This window comes from Pelecanus crispus, chromosome 13, assembly GCF_030463565.1.
Source record: "Pelecanus crispus isolate bPelCri1 chromosome 13, bPelCri1.pri, whole genome shotgun sequence".
Taxonomy (NCBI): domain Eukaryota; kingdom Metazoa; phylum Chordata; class Aves; order Pelecaniformes; family Pelecanidae; genus Pelecanus; species Pelecanus crispus.
The window spans coordinates 16,543,153-16,568,972 of record NC_134655.1 but is presented as its reverse complement, the minus strand read 5'-3'; the positions used below and the strand labels follow the sequence as shown (position 1 = coordinate 16,568,972).

General features: G+C 52.3%; 1 protein-coding gene across 1 annotated transcript; it reads right to left on the bottom strand.

Annotated features, from left to right (window-relative positions):
• Positions 1-2,071: 2,071 nt before the first annotated feature.
• SLC9A6 (solute carrier family 9 member A6) lies at positions 2,072-24,991 on the bottom strand. Its single transcript, XM_075720421.1, has 16 exons — positions 24,712-24,991; positions 17,947-18,146; positions 17,483-17,560; positions 16,725-16,801; positions 15,662-15,774; positions 13,194-13,299; positions 9,444-9,585; positions 9,111-9,216; positions 8,795-8,883; positions 8,464-8,577; positions 6,726-6,837; positions 6,113-6,266; positions 5,905-5,935; positions 4,573-4,652; positions 3,833-3,938; positions 2,072-2,763 (listed from the first exon to the last, which is right to left on the bottom strand). The coding sequence occupies exons 1-16, from the start codon at positions 24,989-24,991 to the stop codon at positions 2,488-2,490; spliced, it is 2,064 nt and encodes a 687-aa protein (XP_075576536.1). The 3' UTR covers positions 2,072-2,487.
• Positions 24,992-25,820: the final 829 nt, after the last annotated feature.

Genomic DNA, 25,820 nt, shown 5'->3' with positions numbered 1-25,820 from the left:
TTTGTTAACTTTTTTTTTTTCCTTTAATGTACTAACTGAACTGTCACTGGCGTCAAAAGCTGAGGCTTACGATAATGTGTTGGCAAGCTTAAAGAGGGTGGATAAATTACTGAAGTCGAAGGGTCAGAGAAAGAGAGGAATGCTACCAAGGCTGTGGTGAAGCGTTACGCTGCGGCCATCTCGGAGCGCTTGGCTGCAAATTTGCACCTCAGCTGGGATTGCCTGGGAGGGAGCCCTGCGCCGCCCTGACGCTGCGCCGGTGCGCGGGGCCTGGCGACGGGACCACGGGCTTTCGGGGGGCAGAACCGCTCTGCGCCTCCGGCTGCACCAGCGCCAGCTTTGTAAATTGAATTCATAGTCAGATTATACAGGAAAAAACAAGAGGTAGTTATTAATCATACCTCTTCAAAAAGGCAAAACAAACAAAAAACAGGATGTAGAAGTGACACGGTAAACCTAAAGTCAACAGATACCTACTTTTTTTTTTCTTTTCTTTTTTTTTTTAACACATGAAGTTACAGATATCATATAAAATGCACGCTTTTTGGAATTCCTGCATAGCAGGAAACAAAGAGGCTAGCGCTAATCCAACAGCTACGTTAACAGCGAGACTGCCATTTACCGGTGCAAGGAAGATGCCCTATCTAAATATAAACAGAGCGTTACCCCCCTTCTAGAGGAGTCCTATGGCAACTTACACATTTTGTTCAGAAGGAAAAAGAAAGCATTTTCTTGGGGACAAACTGCCAAAATAATTAGTTTCACATCCGTAAATTTAAGGCAATGTTACTTAGACCTGAGAAAATGAAACTAAAAAAAAGAAAGTTTAAATTTATTTTCTCAACTATACACATACACGCAAAATTTCAGTATTTCCCTGTCTCCTCCAACTCTCGGGTGGTGCTGGGGAAAACAGCCGCGGGGAAACTGCTCTGAGGTCTCAGGGTTGGATCCTGAGAGATGCAGAGTTTGTTCCAAGGAAAGCTAACGGGAGCTGTGAATGCTCAGGCTCACCCGGCTCTTTTTCTTATATTCTCTTTTTAAACACCTCTGTTTAAGCCCTCTGAAGACGGTTAACTCCAGAACAGGCCTGTAGTGCACCGGTAACCCTGAAAGGTTTGTATAGCAAAACTGCAGCTAAAATAGACAAGAAAATTACCTACAGTAAGTTTCTGCGATTCCGCCTTTTCAGGAGAAAAAGAAGGATGGCAGGGTTAACAATTTCACTGCAACTTTAGCCATTCCCATAACTACAGAGTAAATCCTTTAACACCAGTGTGAAATTGCAAATTGTTCTGTGCTCTTCCTTGGAAAACAAAAATTAAAATTAAAAAAAACCAACAACAAAAAAATCAACTTGCAAACATTTCTCATTAAATGGTAAGAGACACGAGAGAGATCAGGTGGGGATTACAGACACGCAGCATGCTAAGGAGTTATTAAACAAAGTGCAATTAATTTTTGACTATACAGGAGGACGGACGGACAACTCCCCTTCAGTACCACCTAGGTGCTCCATACCTCTGGAGAGGTCCGCAGGTACCGTGTCAATCTGCAGCCGTAAAGCTTGCGCTCGAGGTTGGCCGGACTCCACGGCCCTGTGTGCAGCTGCGGTAGCTCTGCACATCTCAGCTACGTCTGCGACTGCAGGAGAAGGGATTCGCTCGCACAAAGACACAGTCGCTTCCCAAACGTGAAATTTAGTTGCCAATTGAGGATTTGATGGCTGGCTCTAGAAAACTGCTTGAGCCACAACCGGAAGATGGACTCAGCCCTAAAATCTGTGCACGCCTGGTGTAGTTTCTGTGGGATTGCCTCCTTCTCCTAAACATGACTACAGACACAAAGCACCCCTCCCTCCTGCTCCCATCCGAGCAGCCAGACACACGCAGTCCTTGCCGTCAGCTTTGGCCGGTGCCCGCTACAGCAGGGCTCGGGCAGAGGGTCACTAAAAAGCAGCAAGTCTCCAGGTCCCAGCTCAGATTCCCACAAAGCGAACAAGTTTATCACCGGCTGCTGCCCGGCAAGAGGGTCTGTGGGCAGATATTTCAAATGTGACTATCCAAAGATCAGAGACAAAAAAAACCCCAAAACAATCCTCATCTGAATAGAAAATGATTTCCACTGCTCGCCAGCACCTCCCTACCCTCCTCTCCCAGGCTCAAAGGACGAACAGGGAGTCAGCTCCTTTACCTACCCCACTGGGAACTAAACCCTTCGTCAAACCACACATTAAAGAAGCTCACTGTGTGCAAAAGACTCTTACGCTAAAACAGTTCCACCCTACACAGTGCAGTCAACACAGTTTTTAACTTAAATTTGCAGCTTGTTCTTTACAAGTGCTTGGCAGAGAATATTTATATTCTTCTGACACCATATAAATAATATTTATACAGTTTAGACATTTTGAGACATGCATTAGACTTTAGGTAGTACATACTTCTTGATCATATATGCAAATGTTACTGTCAATTAAACCAAGCAACCTTATGCTGGACCATGTCTTGCGTTATCCAGGACGTTTGATGGTGGCTCTGAATCGTCCATGGGAAGGACCAGGCGCGTTCCCCGGATTACGAGTTCATGGTCCCCAAAAGCAAGCTCCCGATCAAGTGCGTCTTCAGAGCTGTTTCCCACGAACCGCCGTGACGTGCCGCTGGATGCAACGGAGTCGGTGTTGACGGTGGAATCCCCGTAGGTCAGACTGATGTCCCCATCGTTCAAAATGAGGTCAGAGTCATCGTCCTTCAGCTGCTCTTGATTCTGCACAACAAACAGGAGGAAAGTGCCGTTTCTGAAAGTGCTTCCGGAATAGCTATGTTTGAAATCGCACAGTGGTGGTGAACGAGCAGATAGGGGCACCAAATCAGAGACTCTCCTGCACCATGACCATAACCAGATGTGCCACACACACCTCTCTCAGCCCAGGAGGCTCGCACAACGCGCTAACTTCTCTGCGGACTGCCTAAAAGGGTGCTCTTGGCTCTTCTTTCTGATGCCATAGCCAGATACATGGGGAATGCAGTTGTGAGTGACTTTGACTGCAATAAAGTACCCACGACCACAGGAATTGCGTCACCGACCCATCAGAGCCATCTCTGTTTTGTGCAGGGAGCTTGATGCTGATGCTTTGCGGGCAGGGCAAGAAAACTGCCACGGAGAGCTGCTGCTGCAAGGGACTCCTGGGCATGGCAATGCCCCGAGCGCTGCGGTCCTGCCGGAGAGCTGTGCCCGCACCAGCCACCTGCAGAGCCGCGGGAGGCCAAACCTGACCAGCAAACCCAGCTCCTCGAAGAGCACGGATACACACAGGCTCTGCAGTGATGGTGGAAGAGGTCGCTGCCTACGGGCTCTCCAAAGCTGCTTGTCACCTCCCTGCCCCTCTGGGCGGCTCAAACAAAGGCTCTTTACCATTTCAGGAGAAAATCAGTCCTGGTTCAGATGCTGGCAACCTTTTCGGTTGCGAGTGATGCAGCTGAAAGGGCTGCAGGAATGGCTCACCTGCAAGGCTAGAAGAAAGCAGGGGATGGGGAAAATGTATGTCCTCCCAGCTGGACCTGGGGAAGGACACCCGTGACAGCTTCCCCATGACAGCTTCATTGAGCCAATCACTGAGGAACCACCACGAATACACCATGAGTCCCTTCATGACCAAACAGTCAGGTGGAAAAGCAAAATGCTCATGGGAATTAGCTCATCCATCAGCCCCAGTATCTGACCTCCCCCCAGGCTCCCAGCTCAATGCTGCAGAGCAGCATCCAAAAGCTACGCAGAAACATAAACACGCCAATCTCCACCGACACCACAACAGAAAGGACACTGATGGACTCACTTCGTATGCCTGAGGACTCGTCAGGCACCGGGCAACAGGCCCACAGCACCCCGGGAGCGTGGTCGTCAGAGGAGGACCGCTGTGCGTCAGCAGAGGCTTTAGATAGCTACACAGAGGGTTAAGGAAGAAAGAGGAATAGGGCGATGTCGGCAGGTCGAGGGGTGGGATGCAGAGGCAGTGGCGAGGGACTCGGTGTCTCGAGGAAATCACAGGAAGGAAAGAAACACAAGTCCCTGGAAGCATAAAAATTATAGGGATGAGCAATATGAATGCAACCAAACACAGCGGGACATGAGCGGACCAGGGCACAGTCCTGGTAAGAAAAGGCTTAGCAGCATCACTTGTCCCATCATGCTGTGCCTGGCAAATCGCTCCGCCGCTAATTCATGGCAAAGCATTTGCAAGGGAGGAGAAGCATGGATCTAGCAAGAGGGCTATGAATTAGAAGACCCCCCTGCCCCTCCTGCCCACCTGCCACAGGGATCGAGGACCCCCTGGGCTTCCAGCCTTGGAGAGCCCAGCTTTGAACTGAGCTACTGCTGCAGTCACGGTTAACGGCGGGTGGCAATGGTCATTTTCACATGACAGACACGAGAAGGTGCAAGTCAAAAGTCAGCAGTGTGACGGGAAAGCAAACGCTGGCTCCTCTGCTAAGCGGGGAGCGACTCACGCTCCGAGCCAAGAGTCGCTCGGGCAGACGGGATTTCGCACGGCGTGCGCTGACCGCCATTCAAGGATACTTGTGATCGAAGTTGTACCACATGCGGAAGAGCCAGGCGCTTTCTGCCTTCGTACTCCTCCTCTCACTCTCCGGGACACCCTGCGGGAGAGCAAAACATTAAAGCGGCAGCAGGGCAACGTGCCACGACCTGGATCGGGGCCAGAGCCCCCACAGGGAAGCCGGTTATCCCCAGGGGAATGTAAGAAGACACACACCTTCCCACCACCTCTTGAAGAGAAACCTTTGGCTTGCAGCAAGTATAGGGATGTTCACACCATGACAGGCTGGAGGTGCCTCCAGCACCACGCTCTGCATTTAGCAGCGTACAACAGCCTTAGGGAGGTGGTATCAAAGCACCGAGTGACCATTTTTCTGCTAGAGCCTTCCAGCTTCTGGCCCCAAGGTTTAAAGTTCCTCGGAGCCAGCGGCTGCATCCAGACATCACATTTAATAGTGACTGACAGATCCAGCCTCCATCAAATCTTGCCTGAGATTTTTGCATGCAAATAATCATGTGTTATGGGGACTCCTGGCTTCCTTTTAGTCACAGAAAAAATATAAAACTGTTTGGAGGGGACTATGAATACAATTACATATTTCACAGAAATTTGGCTTTCACATTTACGGCTTTGGGCTGCCTTTAGCATTTGATGCTTTCTCTCCAGGAGGTGAACAGCCCAATAAATGGCTCTGAATAAAATGAACCTCCAAGGTGCAGAACCCACACTGAAATCAAGTAGAGCCACAGCCACAGCACGACCGGGCTGCAGATGCACGAGCAAGGCAGCTCAGGGCTATCAGGCAGGAAAACTCCCGACATCACAGGGCTCCAGCATTTATCTCGGCGCAGCTGGTGGTTCCTGCACTGCCACATAACTACCCACAGGAAATGTGGGGGCAAAAAGAGAGGTTGAGGGTACCCATGGGTTAAAGTTAGACAGAAGATGCTACATAAAATGAGTCAGTAAATGGTGTTTCTGTACTGCCCTGGACGCTGGGATGAGGCAGAGAGCCTCCATGTCATGCACATTTTGGTATTTATTTCAAACACAGCAAGGGAGAGACCGAATCTATTGCAGCAGTAATGTGGACTGACTAAACAGTCCAGCGTTCCTTCTATGCCCTTCTTTCCATCTGAATAAGGGCAAGCCTCATTATAACCACAGAGAGCCCAGAAAAGCCATGACTCCCACTGAGTGCAAACCCTTTCACCAGAGGAGCTAAAAACCCTCCTACAGCTGGAAGGGAGTGGAGCACAGATGGGCATTCACAGGGTCTCCGACATAACCCCCGCACCGACGAGCACAGCGCAAATTCCTCTACGGAGGCTGCCCGGCGGCCCCACACTCACCACGTTCTCCTGATCTGCGTCCACACCGACTCTGCGGAGGAGAAAATGAGCACGGGGTTAGGACAAGCAATGCCAGGTGAGTAGGCACCATGGTTCAGGGGGAAGGACGCGATCTTCCTCGTCTCTTAAAACCAAGCAGCTTAATGTAAGACTGGGACGAGGGAGAGGACATGCTGCGCCAGGAGAGCCCCACGCACGCTGCACTCACCGGATATTCAGGCAGGACAGCATGGCGGTGGTGCCCCCGCCAAAAACCCACACCGTAAAGAAGACGATGAGGAGCGTCGTGCTGAACATCATCTGCCGGGCGTAGGTGGCCGTGTCGCGGATGGCCAAGGCAAACGCCATGGCTCCTCGCAGCCCTGCCGGGGAAGGGACGGCAGAGGAGCTCTATCAGCCCACAGCACAGGCAGCTGTGCAGGCTTCCCCACCCGGGATTTACATCGCGCTGCCCCACGGGCAGTCCTGCCCCTCTGACGGGACATCCACCACCGGAGGAGACCACAGAGCTTTAACAGTGATGACTTCAGAGCACGTGCTGTGAAAGCCTGGGTTATCATAGCTCTTTCCCAGCCCAAAAAGGCAAACCCTCCTCCTGCCACACACCATGCACTCAAGCGCAGGGCAGAAGGAGCTCATTCCTACGTCTCAAAACCAAGGCATGCACACCGCCGAGCCTAAGGGAGTCCTTTCCTGCCCAGCCTCTTCTCCAGACATTGCCCGTAAGAGATTTAGAATTGAATAAGAAATATTTCCAGGCACTCAGGAGCGAGGAAGTGCAGATGGGCCACATGGTCGGAGGCAAGGATGCGATAACGTACCAGCAAACATCATCATATGCTGTAAATTTGTTCCGATCTTATTTCTTCTCCCCAAATTCAGTAAAAATGACAGTGGGTAAATATTGGCAGCTCTTCCTAGGAAGATAGCAAGCTGTATTTGGACACGTTAAGGAAATTGCTCTTTCTGTGTCTCCCATCACATCCCACCTCTGCACACAGAGCCAATTTCTACTGCCTGACGGAAACGCTGGGGACGCCGGTCCTCTGGGTGCAAAGATAATAACCCAGCTCTGAGTGCTACAGCAGTGTGAGAAGAGCATACTACTGCCTCACCGAAGCAAAGTACACATTGCAATTCAGGAACATCATACAGAGACAAGCACAAATAAACACGGGAAATGATGAGAGGGCAGGTTAGACGAGCGAGAGGAGAGAAAATCCAGCATTTCCCACTGTATGCTCTCCCCTGCCGGGTCCATTTCCCACCCCAAGAATTATTTGTCCTCTGTGAAGCTCAAGTTATCACAGCTGCCACAACCCCTCTGACATTCCCCAGCATGCCACACTTCACAGCTGGGTTTGAAGCTTTAAGCCAAGTCCTATTCCTGAAGATTATTCAGCAAAATGAAAGCAGCAGCAGTTGAGAAGAAGAAAAAAAAAAAAAAAACACCACCCCAATACTCTTTCTGTTTTCATAGCCTGCGAGATACAAGAATCACCAGCCCCTTCACATTGCTTTTTATCTTTGAAGCTGTGTCTTTTAACACAGCACCCAGATGGCAAAAATAATCCTGGAGCCAGTATTCAGCGCAGCCTTGAATAATATGGAAAACGCTTCCAGCTTTTATGTTCTTTCCTGAACATCATGAATTTGCATAAGAGACGTGTTTCATGATCTCTCTCATGAATGAGCTATTTCATCAGTGAGTTAGCCAATTCCTACTGAAGAGGCACAGCACAAAATTTCAATCTAACCACCCAAACGGCACTTCCCCGCTCTTCGCTCCTTTTACCCCACTGCAACCCTGCAAAAGCTCACTGGGGAAATCTAGCAGACCCCGCTGCAAACACACGTGCCAGCATTGGCAAAGATAACAGTGTTTTATTTATCGCTATAAACCTGCTTCAGTGCAGGCAAAGGGTGAAAATTCTGCACGTCTGAACTGGCTTCCCTGTGATATGAAAAAAATTCCTTCAAAATCTTTGTTTTTCTGAGACATACCAGGGCTGATAGCTTGTTTCCGTTAGCATCAGCCTGCAGAAGGGGAAATCATTTCTCATTACATCATTCACAGGCATCTACTGTAGCTTTAACTGTGCTATTTGACAAAAAAAAAAAAAAAAAAAAAGCAAAAAAAAAAAAGCAGCTTTTTTCAGGGTCAGCCTAATGGAATAGCAGAGAAAAGAGGAAATAAACGGCTATACCAAGTGGTCCCTATTTGCAAAGCCACTCCTGGTGCCACACTGCCACGTGATGAAGCCCGGTGCTTCAGCACTACATTCACATTGAACGCTGAGTCCCTGCAGCAGCTGATTTGAATGCCCATGAAAGGAGACAAGATGGGGAAGAAAAAAAAAAACATAAAAGCTGGGAAAAGAATCTCCATCTTCTTAAAATAACCAGCAAAGGCACCACTACCCAGGAGAAATCCCCTTTTAAAAATAAAGCTAGACTGACTGAAAAAAACCCCCACACATCTGAATGAAAAACCCAAATTGGGAATGAGGCACCTCTCCCTTTCTTTTTTGGTCTTATAAAATGGGCTCCAAAGGATACGAAAGCCCCCACCACAAAGGTAGGGTTAAAGACGTGGTTCTGGAAGGTGAACAGTGCAAGTCCCATGTAGGAGAAGATGAAGTTTTCTGCCAAGAAATTCAGAAGCTCAAACAACTGAAAGAGAAAAACAAATTAAAAGCAAGTTAGACATAACATAGATTTAACAAAAAAAACATGTTAGCCCATCCATCACGCAATAAATACTTCTGCAGATGCAACCCTAGTAAAATCCATCTGTAGAAAGACAGATGCACCTAATTCTGGCTAGAGGGAAGGAAAAAATATTGAACTTGAAATTCAGAGAGGCTGAAAGGGGCTGAGGAGCTCTCACCTGCTTCGTTCTGTGTTGGGACTCTGTAGATAAGTTGTTATAGGTATAATGGGCCTGCGTGATCCCGCAGAAGAGTACGGCCACCACACCTGGGGAGCAGAGCATCACGTTAGACTCCTGGTCATGAAAAAGGGAGCTGAGCTGCACCCCAATAGTGTAGGGGACTTAATGCAATAACTCCAGAACCCAGAATAATTAAACTTCTGAAAGCAGAGGGAGAGCCCCGGCTGCAATCGATACTGGGAGAAGCAAAACTCCGTAGCCCCATCATCCCTGCAGATCTCCGTCCCAGACGCAGGGCTGTGCTGGAGCTTGCCTGTAAAGCCACACGCTTCGGCCAGCAGGAACGTGCTCCAGGACATCAAGAAGAACAAGCCAGTCTCCAGCAAGGGGAACTCCCGAAGTTTGGTGAACTTGGTGACGTTGCAGATGGTTAAGGACAATTTGGAGAGAAACTGTAGGCTAAGAGCATATCAAATCCAGTTGTGGATCACAGCAACACTACACAGCCTGCCCCTAAAAAGGCTATGGCACCGCCTTTCATTAATTTAGGCAAAAAATCATGAAACACTGCATTTGGGTGAGATGCAGCGCAGCAAAAAAAGAAGCTGTTATGCAAACACTTGGATAAAAACAACAAAAAGGATATTAAAGCTGTCACAACTCCAGTAGCTGCTCCCATTGCAAAAGATCCACTGAATATCCCCAGGAAGATCCCGATGGACTTAAACATCGCTGTGACGTCAAATGTGTGGCTGTTGTCGCCCGCCGGCTGATACGCAACAATTGAACTGAAAGAGGGAGGAGAAGCACACACAAGAACAAAACACTCCTTAGTCTGGAGGGAGGGGCACCTCCACGGTGCTACGTGAGCTTCGCAAAGTGCTACGACCTCCGCAAACACCGAGCCTGAGAAAACAGGGAGACAAAACCCGAGTCCCACACTGCAATCCCCCCGCATTCGCAGCACACAGCAGCAGCGCGCTCACCCTGTCCCGGGGAGTTTGGGATCCCCTTTGCTCCCGGCCGGCTTTCTGCAGCTCAGCCACCCGTCCTAGGCAAGGCTCTGCATTTGCTCCTTCTAGACATTAGAGAGCATTGGACCAAAGCCCATCTCTTGCATGATCTCCTGCAAATGCATTTGCTAGGTGACAGTCCGTCACTTATGATGGCATTTTGGGGGTTTGGCATCAGCTCTCTATAAAGTCAGGCACTCTAGGACCACAAAGCATTCAAGTGGGAAGCCTACATTTCTCTGTTGACTCCACAGAGGCGGCTGATGTGAACATCCCCTGGAGAACTGTAAGTTACGCCGGTTTACTGCATTTAACATGCACTACATTGATTTTGCACTGCCCCAAGTTCTGAAGTGAAATATTGCAGGGTAGCAAGGCAAACGGAACAGTGCCGGCTCACTACAGCAATGCTCTATCTTTGGCCACCAAACTTCAACAGACCTTTGTGATGAGATGGCAAATAGGTCTGCCTCGCTGATCCCATCTCTGAATCTGCCCCCTCCTAACTCCTGAGCCTTGCATCAGCCATTCCACTGTTATACTTGGAAAGGCTGAGACACAGGGGTCCCCTACCCATCTCCTAAATCCCATCCTAGTATCAACTTCTTATATCGCTTTCTTCGATGTAAACTTACTGAAAACATTAACTTCCTAGTTAGCAATCCCTCAGCTGGCTCTGTTAAAACTCTTGGATGTGAACTTTAAACATTTGCTGTTTAACCTCCCCAGTTACGCTAGAACGGAAAGTTACTGCCTTGTGCACACATCCTGCAGCCTTCTCCCCTAACTACACACCAACATTTTTCTGCAACATGAATGACAATCCTCCCCTTTCCAACACGTCACAGGACACTTCCCTTATTAAACTTCCCTGCTTTTAATACATTTTGGTTTTCTGCATTGTCTTTTACACTGCAAGCTGCAGATTTCTCTCTGTGATTTAATTTCTTTTGTCAATCCCATCCTCTACTTCCCATTCACCAACGTGCTCTTATTCTGGGGTTTGGAGTTTTTTGGTTGGTTTGTTTTTTTTTTTAAATCCAGACTGGTTTCATTTCCCCTCCATAACCAACTGTTTGGATGGCGGTTTTGCGTTTTAACCCATTACAGTTTTCCTTCTGGTTTTGCTTTTTGTATTGTTATTAAGACGTTGTGGCCAGCTGCCCTTTGCGTGCTTTATTTCCCCTGTCCCTGCCCACGGGGCTCCCTGTGGCACTTACCCCCTGTGAAACCTCCCTTCGGAAGAAGCAGGTAGAGACCCTGCGGCTGGATCTACCCCCCCGCCCCAAACCGCAGCCCCGGCACCTCGCTGCCCACTGGCTTTCGGTTCTGCGTTCAATTCCTCTTCATCCTGCAACCGGCTTCCTGCCGCCAAGCCAGGCCCGGCCAGGATAGCAAGGGGCAGGAGCAGAAAGGCACGGATCCTGCTCCCCAGGCATGGGAACGGGCATTGGGCCGGGACCGAAGGCAGGGAGCGGAGGAGCCTTGGCGGGCACCGAGCTCCTGGCAGAAACCGTGGAGGAGTCCCAGCCCGGGGCAGCGCCAGCGCCCGGCTCCTCGTCCCCTCCCGGCATGGAAGAGACGTGCAAGGAGCCAATGGCACTTCTCGGGGCGATCACCAAACCCGCACGCTCGGCCGGCCACGGCTGGAGCCCCTCTTCACCCCTTGGGGCAAGGCAGCACCCACCACCAGCTGTCAGCCGCTCCTCCATCAACACATCCTACCACCCTGAAACCACCCAATTCCTCATCTTCCCAACTCACCCTGGCATCTCCTAACTGGGGAGGAGGTCGTCTGCTCATGGGAGCAGAACCGTCCCCCCGCAGTTCCCCCACTTAGCCATGAAACGGGCACATGCCAAACTAAATTTAAAAAAGGGTAACCACAAATAGAAGCTCTGGACTGCTCTTGGAGGAGCTCTCCTCCCCGGAGCAAGAGGCCCTCGCCTCCTTCTTGCACCCAAGATGTGGCTGTGTCCAGGTGACTCGAGGCTGTCCTTGAGATACCTGCACCACCCGACAGCCGCCACGGGGCTGCCTTACACTGCTTATGGCAACCATGAAGACAAAGACCACGGCAAGCTTTAAAACGGGTACGCGTTAACCACTGAGAAGCCCTGGAGAAGTTAGCTGCTGCTGGGCCGGTCTGCACAAAAGCCCTGCAGCAAAATAACTGCTGACTGCAGCTCAGAGGTGCTGTTTTGGTGCAAATTATCTTATTTCAGGGAAGGGGGGTGGGCTGAACTCAGCTTGTGGAAAGAGGACGGCAGGAAATCGGAGCAACAGCTACGAAGCTGGTACTGAAACAGTGAAAGAGGGAAATGACCGCACACGGTACAGTCACCTACGTGTGTGGAGATCCACCACAGATGTCGTTACTCTGATGCTGAACCCGTCCACTCCCACCCAGAACCTCCCAGCAGAGGCTGGAAGACCCCATCTCCTCCCCACTCAGGATCACTTCTTAAACACGACCTGGCTGTGCAGCATTTACTCTCGCACCAGCGGCGCCACATCCAGCATAAAAGCCAGAGCGAACAATACAAGTAGTTCCAGAAACCTCAACAGAAACATTCAATTCAGTAAATACAACCATGCGGGTGGCGATACGCAGCTCACAATATGTTACTTGCTGCCTCCACCTCAGTAAAACCCACGCAACCAGCACGCCGGAGTGACAAGTATTCCAGAAATATTTTCTGCATTAGTCTTAGCTATACGTTAACCTGTCACCATTGCAGATATTATATATTTCCAAACAAATTCCTGTGGTGACAACACAGTGAAAATGCAGATAAAATACGTCCTACGTGCAGAGGACATAAAATACTAAAGAATATAAAACATTCTTTAGAAAGCCAGCAAGTTTCCCATGTGTTCAGTCCAGGGTATTAACTCCAGCTGTAAGAAATACCATCTTCTTGATGCACGGGAAGTGGGGAGAGAAAGGAAATCAGCTGGGTTACCAACTACTTCCACCTAAACAAAAGCACGTATTTGTGGATGGGAAGGAGGACAGGTAGGAGCAAAGCCATCAGAAGGGGCTTCAGTGGGATCCTGTGGCAGAAAAGCAGACACAAGGCTTTTCCCATTTCAGAGGAACATAAAAACTTCCTTCTGGCTGGGTCAACTGTCCATAAAAGCGAAAGAAAACTACCCGTCCCGCAAGGGGAAGTTGTAAGGACAACCTGCAATCCTAAGCTACGGTCTGCAATGAGGAGATGCATCAGAAGGTCACTACAGCTTTTGGGGACATTTAATATGGAAATCTGCTCTTGCAAACACCGATGCTCCTATTTTACAGGAGCGAGGCCGAGTGGCTCCCCCCAACACCTGACATGTAACATACATAACAATTAAAAATAAAAACAGAACACACTTACGAAGACAGCACTATGGCAACGGCATCATTGAGGACGCTTTCGCCAAAGAGAAGGGCATACAGCTCAACATCAACCTGGAGTTCATGGAATATGGCAAGAACAGTCACTGACAAATAGAAAAATAGAGAGACATTCAAAAAGGTGCCGTTATTTTGGTGTCATCAAAGACAAAACGCCCCTTTTTAGAAAGCTGCCTTCCTGCATGTCTGTGCCACTCGGCTGCGATGGTGCCAGCCGCCCCCCATGCTCACTTTCATAGTCTTCCTTCTGCCCTTTCAGATCTGGATTTGCTTTATCATCTTCCTCCTTCTCCTTTTACTAAAATACATCCTGTGCATCAGGTCTATTGAGTCTTCAGCAGGCAGACATGACCACACTGTGCTCTGAGCTTCCTGAGGGTCTGAGCTCGTGGGCTGGACCACGGTACTATGCTGACACGACCCACCCAGCTTTTGGGTTGCCATTAGCTCGGAGCATCACGGAGAGCCTTCCTCCACCTGCAGAAGGCCAGGAGGATGCCCGCTTGCCCAGGACAATGGCTGTCTTTTCCTTCCACCCCTGATACTCCGAGAGAAATCTTTGGATTCAACACAGGTTGGCACACTGGAAGTGCCCGTGTTAACATTTCAGACCTAACTGGAAAAAGCCACGCATCGGCTCAAACCCCATATGGGGGTTTCTTGTGATTTACAGCCACATGGCAGAGATCAGAGTACCCTCAAGCCCTTCTGTGATCCAGTGGCTCCAGGAAGATAATGAAAATGCAGCGGGTTTTGCATATCAGCCTTGCAAAAACATCACAACATCTAAAGCAAGCGAGATGTAACACACGGTGCATCATGCACAGCTCAGGCTGTGGCAGAGGGCTGAGCTAATTCCAATCACCTTCTGTGAAAGTCCTTTAAAACAGCATTCAGGGACTCAGCTGTGCACAATGAAGGGGGTTTAACCCATTTATGCACAGGGCAATGCTCCATTTTTACCTGTGAAATCTTCTTGTTCCTGTTTCGAAGCCTGAAGAAGGGACGCGACGCTGACAGCTCATCTGCAGCACTCCTAAGCATTACTGCTACCTATGGTCCTTGCCTGGCCTCTGCCCATGTGCCATCAGATCTACCACACCGCCAGCACGCCTGTGAGGTGCTCCCCACTTTGCAAACGGCCATCCCTCTCCAGGTCGACACCCCGGCTAAGTCATGGGGAGGATGCTCGACCTCGCAGCCACACGGGAACAGCTCCCCGCTAAAGGAACCAGTGGCCTGAACACATGCCCACCCAAGACACGGTCGGAAAAGCTGGGAAATTATTTTACTTTATTTTTTAAGGTTTTTTTTTTATTAAAATAAAAATATCAGCAGTAATAGCCACACCAATACCTGGCGAATCTTAGGGAAACATAAAAAATAAATTATGAAAAACCCATGGGGAATGCACATCTCACATCTCCACCTGGCAGACAGATGTGGCTACTGCCACGTTACGCCGCAGCTTGTGTTCTGCAGCGTTATTCTTGCATATGTGCATATACATACAATGCTCCTCATTTTGCCTTTGAAAACAGAAATGGCTCATTGTTAAGATGAGCAGGTAAAAGTCCCAATTCATCTGGAAATGACAGCCACTGGCACTTGTTTCAAAAGGGCAGAAGACTTGGCTTATCCAGGCATGCAGTCTCTCCCTTCCATGCAAAACTGACCAATATCTGCATTTAAAAAGACCCCCCAAAGCTACTGTAGCATCGGGGTGGGGCAATGCTGCCAACCCCCAGTCCCACCACGACGGCCTCCAACGTAGCAGCCAGGCTGCAAAGGAAGAAATTCAAGCCCCATTCAGCAAAGGGCAAGGAGGACGGAGAGGCCTTTCTGTGGTCCTGTGTTTTTATGTGAAGTTGGAACATGCAAATAAACAGCTACCGTGTACGAGTAATCGTGAACGAAGTGAAGTTCAGTTGGACAAGGCATGTTTTTCATAGTTTTGATTTACAAAGTGCTTCAGCAGGCCAAGCTGTCACTACTGTTCTCAGTACTGCTCGTTATGATCAACTTCCAATTAGATTAGCACCTTCCAAAATACCACCCAAAAGGAAGCAGAAAGAAATCAGCTCAACTAACTAAAACTATCAACCGAACCCTCCCCACATTACACATCTTGTTCTGCATCAGCTGTTGGCACAGGATGGCAGGAACACAGTGGGCCTGTCCCAAAACCCAATGAAGTCAAGCAAGAGACTGCTACGACTTCACTGCAAACAAAGATTTAGGAAGCAGAGGTTTGGAAGGTATATTACACATAACTGGAAGGAAATAACAAGGCATGGAGACAAATCTGACCTCTAGGAATGTTGCAAATAAACTCCAAAATTCAGAAAGAGAGAACTTCCACAGGGTTCAGACTTTCTTCCCCTCTTCACCACAACTCAAAATAGATCAAATAGGTAAAATGAGGGGGAAAATAACCACCTAACATACCTGGGTCAGTAGCCGATACGATGGCACCGAACAGGAGGCAGTCGGTGAAGTAGAAGTCTCCCGCGAGCTGCCCAGTGACTTTCATCAGCGCCACGCAGCCATACACGACAGAGCTGGTGATGAGAAGAGGCAATTACTCATCTCTGCAGTGAATGAAAAGGACATTCAAAGGGGCTCGATTCCCCGGAATTTGCCAGATTAACCCCTGAAGTCATCCAAACGCTGGAACGCTGAAGAACTGTACCAGGTGAGCCGATCCTGGTGAAAGCCCAGGTCCATGGTCTCGGAGGCGAGCGCCAGAGCACGCACGCCAAAGCGCCTGCGCAGCAGAGCACGAACACAGCGCCGGTGAGGAACCGGGACCGAAACTCCTCCATGAGCATAACACGACTAAAGAAAAGCAGCAGCCAGGCTCGTGGGGTCTCGCGATCGTGTTGCAGCACTTCACATTGACACGCTTCAGTGGGATGACCTTGGCCTGACTTTGAAATGGCCGAAACTCTCAGTGAGGAACAGGTAACGCGGATGCTGAGCTTGCTTGGATCCACCGCGCTCTCCAGGGGAAAACACCCTGCGCCAGCCTGTGTGTTACTATTTCAGAGTGGGAATCATCTAGCTCCCTCTGCACACAGGGATAAATATCTGAAACACAATCTGTGCTCGCTGGGCACCTGCTTCCAGCAAGTAAGGACAGGACATGTGTTTACGATCCTGCCCCTCCCGTGTCTCACGCTTGTTAGGGCCGTGCTTTCAGTAACTCGAAGTTACTGCCTCTTTTTGCAAGACAGTCTTCACAGAAGCATGAAACTTTCCTTGCCATGTATATAACTATTCTGTATGGGATGCGGAGAAAGCGCTATGCAATTAGACGGCAATCACCCTGTCCAGACAGCAAAAGTTTGGACAGTAAATAGTATTATTTGCCACTGCTGAGCAGCAGTAGCAGAGAGCCTGTGTGATCTTTCAGGCCTGGGATTAGCAGCCACAGATCCGGGCTCAGAGCACTGCCTCCAAGCACAGCTCAAACCCCCATGGAAGAACCAGACCAGCTCCAACTACTCACCCGATCACCAGGCAGGAAATTGCAGTGCCGAGAAAAGCGTATGCTAGGATAGATCCCAAGTTTCTGAAGAAGTGCCTCTAGAAGGAGGAGGAAAAAAAAAAAGAAAAAAAACCTGAATTATAGTTTGCTAACAATTTATTTCAAGCCTGCACAGGCACCCACGCAATGTCCGTAGCAGCTCGCACCTAGCTCAAACGCCACAAGCTGGACAAGCACGGCAGAACGGTGCCCAGCACGATGGTATACACCGCCAGACCAGCAGATGTTAATGCAGCATTAATAAACATGAACATACCATTTTCTTGTACCCGTGTATTTAATAAGGTGCTGTTCCCAGTCCTGGGAACTGATTTCCTAACCCTGCAGCATTCCTCCTTCCTTCTCCCACAAGCTAAACAGGATCATTTTCCTCTCCTTCCAAATCAGCATGTCAGAGAACTGCTGCTTTCTAAAACCTTCCCACCCTCCTACATGTTTTCAAAGTAAGGTCAGCTGAAACGGCCCAGCTGACCTCAAAAACCCCTGCGCAAACCCATGCTGGAAATGGTTGAAGTCGCTGACCCTTCGCGGGACAGAGGGACGGACGAGACTGACTGGGGCACTCTCAGCCCTGCCTCCTACAATCCTGCATCTACTGGGGAAAACTGTACCCAGCTCCGCAGCCTTGGCTTGCTGAGCAAGCATTAAAGCACTCTCAAGTATTAAAAATGCTCCGGAGGCAGAGGAACTAAAAATGTAGACGCTGTAAAGGCACGTACCCTTTTCAAGCTGTAGCCTGCATAAAATATAATTGGAGGAAGCAAAATGTTGAAAAATACTTCAGGATCAAAAGTCACCTGTTAAGGGAAAAAAAAAAAAAAAACACAACAGTAAAATAGTTTGTTAAGACTTTGCAAGACAAAACACAAATAAGAATGTCATATAAAATATATGGAGGAAACCCTGCACCACTGCCAGATGAAATGCTGTCGGGTGAATGCTGAGGATGTGTCTGAGATCTTTGGGAGACACAGCTCAGGGTCTCAACAGCTTAAATTAAGAACAGCTGAAACTAGAGTTTCACTACATTGTGTTCAGCTTATAATTTATAGCTGATCACAATCTGACCAAAGTTTTAAAAAAAAGAAAAAAAAAAAAATCACTTAATCCAGCAGATACAGGACCCGTCCCCACGGAGGGAGTGGGGAGCATTGCTCGCCTCTCCAATCGCCGACTCCCTTACCTTTCTCAGCATCTCATTATCCTGGACGTTATTGAGCTCCTGGGCGCTGATTTCCCCCTTCAGGGTGTACTCGTAGTACTTTCCGCTGACGTTCACCAGCAGCGTGGCAGGACTGGTCTGCACTTGGCAGCTCAGCGTCACGTTGTTGACGTCGCTGGGGACGTGGATGCCGTAGCGCAGGACCACGCCGACCAGGACCCCTGGGGAGGGACACGCATCGGTGAGATGAGCCATGGCAAACTCCTGGGACGATCTCTTTCCGCACGGATGCAGCATCAGGCACGCCAGGATCCTGACCCTCTGCTCAGCTGCTCAGCACAATCACCATCCAAATAATTGCCTGAGTGATATTAAACCATCCTCCCATGAGCCATGCAAATGCTCCGTGCTAGTGCGGACTTTCTAACACCAGGCATGGACCGGTCCTGAAGGTTTTTAATTACCCAGCAATCAGTCAGACCCTTGCTCTAGTGCAGTGAACAGCCAACATTGAAGGCACACTGGTTTTCTTCGGGCGAGCACCCTGGCATTGCTGGCACATAGCTGGGGACCTGGGCAAGGTGCTGCTCACATGTGCCCAAAGTATGCACGTTGCACCTGGAAAACTGACGGCATCATGTTCTGCCACTACAGAAATGCATTAAACCCTTCATTTCTGTAGGGGATCAAAAAAGGTATCAAGCAACCATCACAAACACTTTGAGGATGGCGAGCATCCTTCATAAGATGCTGCAGCACCATACAGCTGCCTCCTGCACCAGGTAGCTTTCACAGCACACAGCAGCCATCCCCATTTTAGAAAAACCAAGAAAGTTTCCCAATCCAGGCCAACCACCCAGATCTGCTCCTCGCCCCCTGCAAGCTCCAGCTCTGCACCACAAGCAGCAGCCCCAGGGCAGCCCCGCGAGCCAACGCTGCCTCCGGCTCAGCTGCTGCGCAGGAGTATCGTGGGGTTCATTTGCAAGTCAGCAATTTATATGGCACTTCTCGTTTGCAGCACAGCTGATGAGCTGTGCTCTGAGGTCTCGCATCCAGATTAATGGCATTCACACTGTGCAGGCTCCTCCGGGTCCTTCTCACCCGCACGGTGTGCCGAGGGCTCTCCTGGAGGAGCTTTTTGACATCTGCAGGCTGGGGAGGAGGGATGTCCCACAAGACACCTTTCCACCTACCCTTCAGCACAAAAAGGTTTGGAAATTCCTCAATTAAGGCACGCTGAGCTGCCGCAGAAATCCTGGATCTTAACCCCATCTCTGAACCACACATTTATGAAAAGCTTTCAGACGCATGGGAGCTAAACGGAGACCGCAACACTCAGACGGCTTCTCCATTTGCCTCCCAGGATGCTCCCAGTTCTTTACTGTTGCCTTAATTAAGATCTTGCTCTGTGCTTTCCTACAGGCAGGGCACAACCCCGACCAAAGGGAACACCAAACTCTTCCTCCGCTGCCACCTCACGGGAGCAGAGCCTGGGCAGGAGCTCTGCCACGGCTGAGCAGGAGACCGCAGGACCCCGGCACACACAGTGTCCCCTGCAGCCAGTTCCCGATCTGCCGCCCATTTTTTGCCTTCTCTTCCCTTGACAGCAGTTTCCTGGGATGACACTTGCTCCTTTTGCCAACAGGCAGAAGAAAAGCCCCCATCTCCCATCCCAGGGGATGTCATGCACAGCAGGGCCACCCAAGCACACATCCAGGCCATGAGCAGAGGCAGAAGAATCGGCTGCAAACAGACTCACCGCTGCTAACCCATCGCACCGGTGACACAGATGGCTCATCTCAGGGACCAGGCTGACAGACCCGGGAGCTGCACCCAAAACCCAGTCCCTGCAGCACAGCTGAGCTGCTCTCGCAAAGCTACCCGTGCTTTTAAGCCAGGCACAGTCGACCATGTGCTCACCACATGCTTTGGGCTTTATCCTGCACTGCACCGTTGGCACAGAATCGCCCCGACAGTAGCAGAAAAGGTCCCTCTCGGTGCACAACCAGGCACGGTCAGCTCCAGCAAGGAGAGCTCCTTCAGGGAACGTCACGCTGCATGGAACATCCGAGAGCTGCTTTCACACCAGCGTCACTAAGAGGGGACACCAATGAGGAATCCTTTTGCTTAATGTTCTGCTAGTCTTTTTGTTCCTGTGATCTTCCAGTGCTCCGGAAATAAAAGTGTGGAAATGAAGGCAAGGATGTCAAGAACACTGAGATGCCACAGCACGTATTTACATGAGGATGTGGCAGGGGGGTGCATGGCACCACAGCATCGGGACAAAACACCCAGGTTTCCCTTCACCCAGATGATGACCCCCGAGGTACCATGGGAGACAACCAAAACTCTTCACTGGGATAAAGCGAGCTTCAGAGGGTTATCTACACCTGCTTACGGCTATTAAGCAGCTTTAAGCAGTTACGGTGAGAATTCAAATGAAAGGGAGGAAAGCCAGACCAGAGACCTCATTTACCCTCTACCCTTGCAACTGCTCCTCCACTCCTACGGAGCAGGCAGCACCAGGTACACTGCGCTCTGCAGCCCTCCAGAGCTACCTGGGGTGGCTTTTAAGAAGTCTGTTTTTTAAAAAATAAGTTGACTTTAGAGCTTCACGTGGGAGTCGGAAACCTCCAGCAGCAGCAGCTGCCTGTCTTTTCTCAGCTGGAAACCCATCCAGCGATCCCTTTAAATGCCCAGGCTCAGTGCTTTGAGATCAGAGGCAGGAAGGATGGACAGACATCGGTGCTGGGAATTCAGAAAGGATCCTGACTCACCCGCCTCGCCACTCTTAATCCCCGTCCCAAAGCAGCGCTACATGTGATAGCACCCCTGCTCGTCCTCGCCGTCTCGCTTACCCGGGCAGCTGCTCCCGGCCCCACGTGCCAGCCGCAGCCAAATTCCCACTCTGGCCAGCAACAGGATAAGGGAAAAGGGACGTATAAACCTACAATATCTGCCAAGACCGCTGGGCTTGGGGCTCCAAAAATCAGGCATTTTACCCTGCCCTGTGACATGCTGCCTGGGAGGCTCCCAAAGCTCTCTGGACCTGGGTGGGAAAAGACACCCACGTGCAAATACACATCCGCACAAATTGTTTCTGGTATGTGAACCAGCCAGCAGCGCGCCAGCGGCTCCCGACGCAGAGATACCATCAGGGTTACTTACAGGGAAAGCACGCAGCCGCTCTTGCTTAAAGCCAATTACTCTGCCAACATTAAGATGACCCCACTGCCAGCCCCTCCTGCCCGGCGCTGGATCTCTCATCAACCCTCCCCACCTAACGACGCTCCCTGGAGGCCCCTGGGACAAACCGGACTCGGATGCCAAGTTCTTCTCAGACACCAAACCCAGTCCTGGGCTCAGGCTACCTGGACCAAGCCCAGGGGACCATGTAGGTCCTCCTGGTTCTGACGGTCTCTTAGGAAATGGTTCAAACTCTCTTGGCGCTCGAAGGGCCGTCCTAGCAGCAACCCGTGAGCCGCTCTGCCAGTACCGACATGCTTTTGCAGCCGAAAGTTTTACAAAACTGAGCCCTGGGAGGGAGCAGAGCGGAGGGAACCTTACACTGAGGAAGCTGCCATCCGAAAGCTGCAAGGAGTAGAGAAGCTGAAGGCAAAGCTGGTAAATTAATTGAGTTCTTTTATGCAAAGTGCAAGGCATAATTTTCATTGCATTTCTCCCAACTTCATTAAAAAGAACAAAAGCCCATGGGCTTTTTTTTTTTTAGGTGCTGTTGAACATTTCCGAGGTAAGGTTTTAAATGAAGACTAATATATTACCATTCAGACACTTAACAACAATGGAAGCACACAGGATCCCCAGGCGAGCATTAATCTGGACACCAAAAGGGAAGAAAAATGTAGTGAGCAACTGAAGACATCCTGACAACAAGCAATTTAGATGGACGCAATCCAGGGGCCAAGTGGGAACAAGTACAAGGGAACTAAACGTCTAGCGAAGCTCCTGCCACGTCCAGCACCAGACCCCGAGAACAACTGAAACAAGATTGTTCAATTAATCATCCTAAACGTCGAGTACCTCAGATGTGGGAACCTCATTTTAAACACTGAAATGAAGCTTAGAGGCTACGAAACGCCTGTTGTCTATCACCATGAAATGACTCCAGCCTGTGCCCAGCTCTGAGCCGACAGTGTGATTTGTAAGATATAAATCCACCCGGAGCAAGAGCTTATAACTTGCAGTAAAAACACAGACACCAAGGAAACTCTGATGTATTTCGGCAAGAAGAGATGTCTGCAAAAGTTTTATTTGACTTAGTTGTTGTTTTTTTTTTTTTTAATTAGAAAAAGACAAGCTTTTACAAATTGCTTCTCTTGCCCAGATTTCAGGGTCTGGTTTGCAGCCTGCCTGCTGCAGCACTTCCACATTTTCAGTGGAATTCCCCGGGGCTGAAAGCATCGCAGGACCTGAAAGCATCGCAGGGGGCCAGGGACAGCAAAGCAGAAGCAGTCCCTGCTTTGCTCCCTGCAGCTTTTAAGTTGTTGCCATAAAACAACGGCATCTCAGCACTCCTTGGGGAATTACACATCCCTTTTCCTATGGCAGCTGTCACAACCTGAGGAGCAAATGCCAAATGCCTTGACAGCAGGGAAAAACTCAGGGCCAGACAGGTGACGTTACCGATTTCACCAGCAATTCTCTAAGCACAGTCTGCAAAAGAGCAGACAGAAAAGATGCGTTTTACAGATCAGCAGGAGACCAAAACGACTGGGGTCATCCTCTGAGAACAAGGGGAGTGCTCAGGTGGGTCAGGGAGAATGGAGGACCAAGAGGAAGAAAACTCCAGGAGAAGAACAAGAAGATGAAGGGCAGATTTGAAAGCATGAAAGGAATAGAAAGTCCGTGCGTCTGCGAGCTCCGGGGCAACAGGAGAAGGAAGACCTTCGGTGCTGGAAGCACGTGCTCCCACAGCACAGCTCCCGTCCCGGGGAGGTGCCCGCCCCGGCCCCGGGCAGGAGGCCAGCGATGCCTGCACCCGCCTCAGCGCTGGCTTGCAGGAATCTGAAAAGCCAGACCAGTATTTTGTGCCTCCGGGCTGACACAAGTGTCTCCACCCCTTCATTTGGAAGGACACTTCCAATTAACCAAAACTTAGGATCACACAAGCCAACAGCCCAAACGGGTCAAGTCAGAGCCTTCAGAGCGAAGCTTTCTGCTGGGCGGGGGCCTCGGCCACGCCGCGGCTCCGACCAAGCGTGGTCGCACATCACCCACGGCCAGCGAGGGCAAGGACAGCACGGAGAAGACACGCTAACCACAGCACTCAGCAGAAGACCCCTTTTCAATCCCAAACTCAGTAAACCTTGTGTAGATAAGGATCCGTGCCCGCATTAACCACTCCCCCAGCACAACTCCCAGTCCTACTTTGGCTGAACCCCAAGTCAAGCCAGACAACCCGGGCAGAGCCACGTACGGCATCTCCATACAACGGTTCAGGCCGCTTCACGAGGCCACGCCACCTCAGGAAATCGCAGGCCACTGTTAAAACCCAGCCAGCCACGGACCCTCTGCCCCGACCCACGGCCTTGCTCCGCCTCTTGCGGGGCGCCCCACCGAGAGGCCCTCACAGCGGGAGGAGGAACCCCAAAAGCAGGAGCTCGTGCGCACGAGTCCCCGGGCAGCGGGACGTAAGGCTGCCGGCCCTGCGGGTCCCTGAGCACGGCAGAGGGTGGGAGCGTCTCCCCAGACGGCCTCTCCGCTCCTCTTGGACACCTTCTGGAAATTCAGGCGCTCTAAACAGAGGGTGGGAACACAGCCTCCGGCCCCGGCGTGCAGGACGCAAGGCTCCTGACCAGCGCAAAGCCTGGTCTGCGCCGCCCCAAGTCCCCGCTCCCGGCCCTGCAGCGGGTCGGCGGGACGTGCCGGCGCTCGGTGGCACAGCTTCGAGGCCGCTTGGCACACGGTAGCCCCCGACCCCGCCAGCTTCACCCATGCTGCAGCCGCCCTGCGAGGCCGCCTGGGAAAACCCAGCCAGTTCCTCACTGCCAGAGATTTCGGAGTAACGCTGCCCTCGAGAGCCCTCCATATCTAGGGTTTGGAGAACAGCCACCCCTGCCTCCAGCAACGCCCAGGTGCCGCTCAGCACGGGGCGAGCCGGGACGGGGCGCGCAGCCCGGCCGCCCCAGCGAGACGGACCCACCCGGCTGCAGCGGGGAGGGGATGCGGCGCGTCCCCCCGCGCCCCTTCGCCCACGCGGACGCCCACGAGGGACGAGCCCTGCCGCAGCCCCTCGGGAAGGGGGAAGAAGGGAACCGAGGAAGGGATGGCGGGTGCCGTTCCCCGCTGCCGGCGCCCACGCTCGCAGCATCCTCTGGCCGCCGTGGGGCTGCCAGGGAAGGGGCTGTGACCCACGAGGGTGTCGGTGCCACGGAAGCGGGCGGGCCGGGTGCGTGGGGCGGGGGTGCGTGGGGTGGGGGTGCCCGGGGGTGCGTGGGGTGGGGGTGCCCGGGGTGGGGGTGCCCGGGGGTGCGTGGGGTGGGGGTGCCCGGGGTGGGGGTGCCCGGGGGTGCGTGGGGCGGGGGTGCGTGGGGCGGGGGTGCCCGGGGTGGGGGTGCCCGGGGGTGCGTGGGGCGGGGGTGCCCGGGGGTGCGTGGGGCGGGGGTGCCCGGGGTGGGGGTGCCCGGGGTGGGGGTGCCCGGGGGTGCGTGGGGCGGGGGTGCGTGGGGTGGGGGTGCCCGGGGGTGCGTGGGGTGGGGGTGCCCGGGGGTGCGTGGGGCGGGGGTGCCCGGGGTGGGGGTGCCCGGAGGTGCCCGCGCCCCTCACCGTAGATCATGGCCAGCCCGGTCTCGTGGAGGAAGCGGGCGCGGCGGTGCTTGAAGAGCCAGATGGTGAGGATGGTGAGGGTGAGCAGCAGGATGAAGACGAGCAGGTTGGCGCTGTCCTGCCGGTGGCTCTCCTCCGCCGCCTTCTCCGACACGATCTCCTCCTCCAGCGCCCCGGGACGCGCCGCCGCCGCCGCCCCCTCCCCGCCCGCCGCCCCCCGCGCCCACAGCCCCGCCACCGCCGCCAGCACCGGCACCGGCCCCGGCCCCGGCCCCGCCATCGCCCCGGCCCCGGCCCGGCCCCGCCGCCAGCAGGAAGCGGCGCTGGGCGCAGGCGCTGCGGGGCGGGGACACCGCGGCCGGGAGCCCGGATAGGGACGGGGCCGGGGGGCAGAGCGGGGCCGGCGGGGGAAAAGGGGCTCGGGGGGGGTTAAGCCGGCACAGGAGGAGAGCGGGACGGGGCGGGGGGTGCGAAGGCGGCGCCTGGAAGCTCGTAAGGGGATAAGCGGGTTGCGAGCGGGCAGGGGAAGGTTTGCAAGGGGCAAGGTTGCCGGGCTGGGCCGGAGCTGCGGGCTCGCAAAGGGCGGGGAATCCGGCCGCGGGGGTGTCGGGGGCGGAGGGCTGCAAGGGAGGGCTTGGAGGGGTGCTGCGAACGGGGTTGCAAGGGACGAAGCAGGTTGCGAGGGTGCAGAAGGGGGTTGCAGGGGGGAAGGTGGTCAGAGTGCAAGGAGGTTTGCAAGAGGGGAAAAAAAAAAAAAAATCCCGGAGCGGAGTTGCTGCAAGGAGGAAGTTTTGCGCAGGCCTTGGCTTTGCACAGCCACGCACAGGAGCGGTTGGGGCCGATGCGGGAGTTGTGCGTGGGGTGCTCTGGGGGGAGCGGTGCGGGCCCCAGGCTCCTGGGGGGACGGGGCCCTGTGGCGGGGGACAGCCGCAGCCCACGCTGCTCCCGGAGCCGGGGCTGGGGGGTGCGGGAGGGCGGTGGTGCAGCCGCACCGCGCCAAGGCGTGCGGGTCGTGCCGGGAGCCAGGTCAGTCCCGAGGCGGGATCAGGGTCAACTTCCAGTTTACCAAGAAATAGGGGAATTCCTGCAGCCGGTGGGGCACGGGCTGC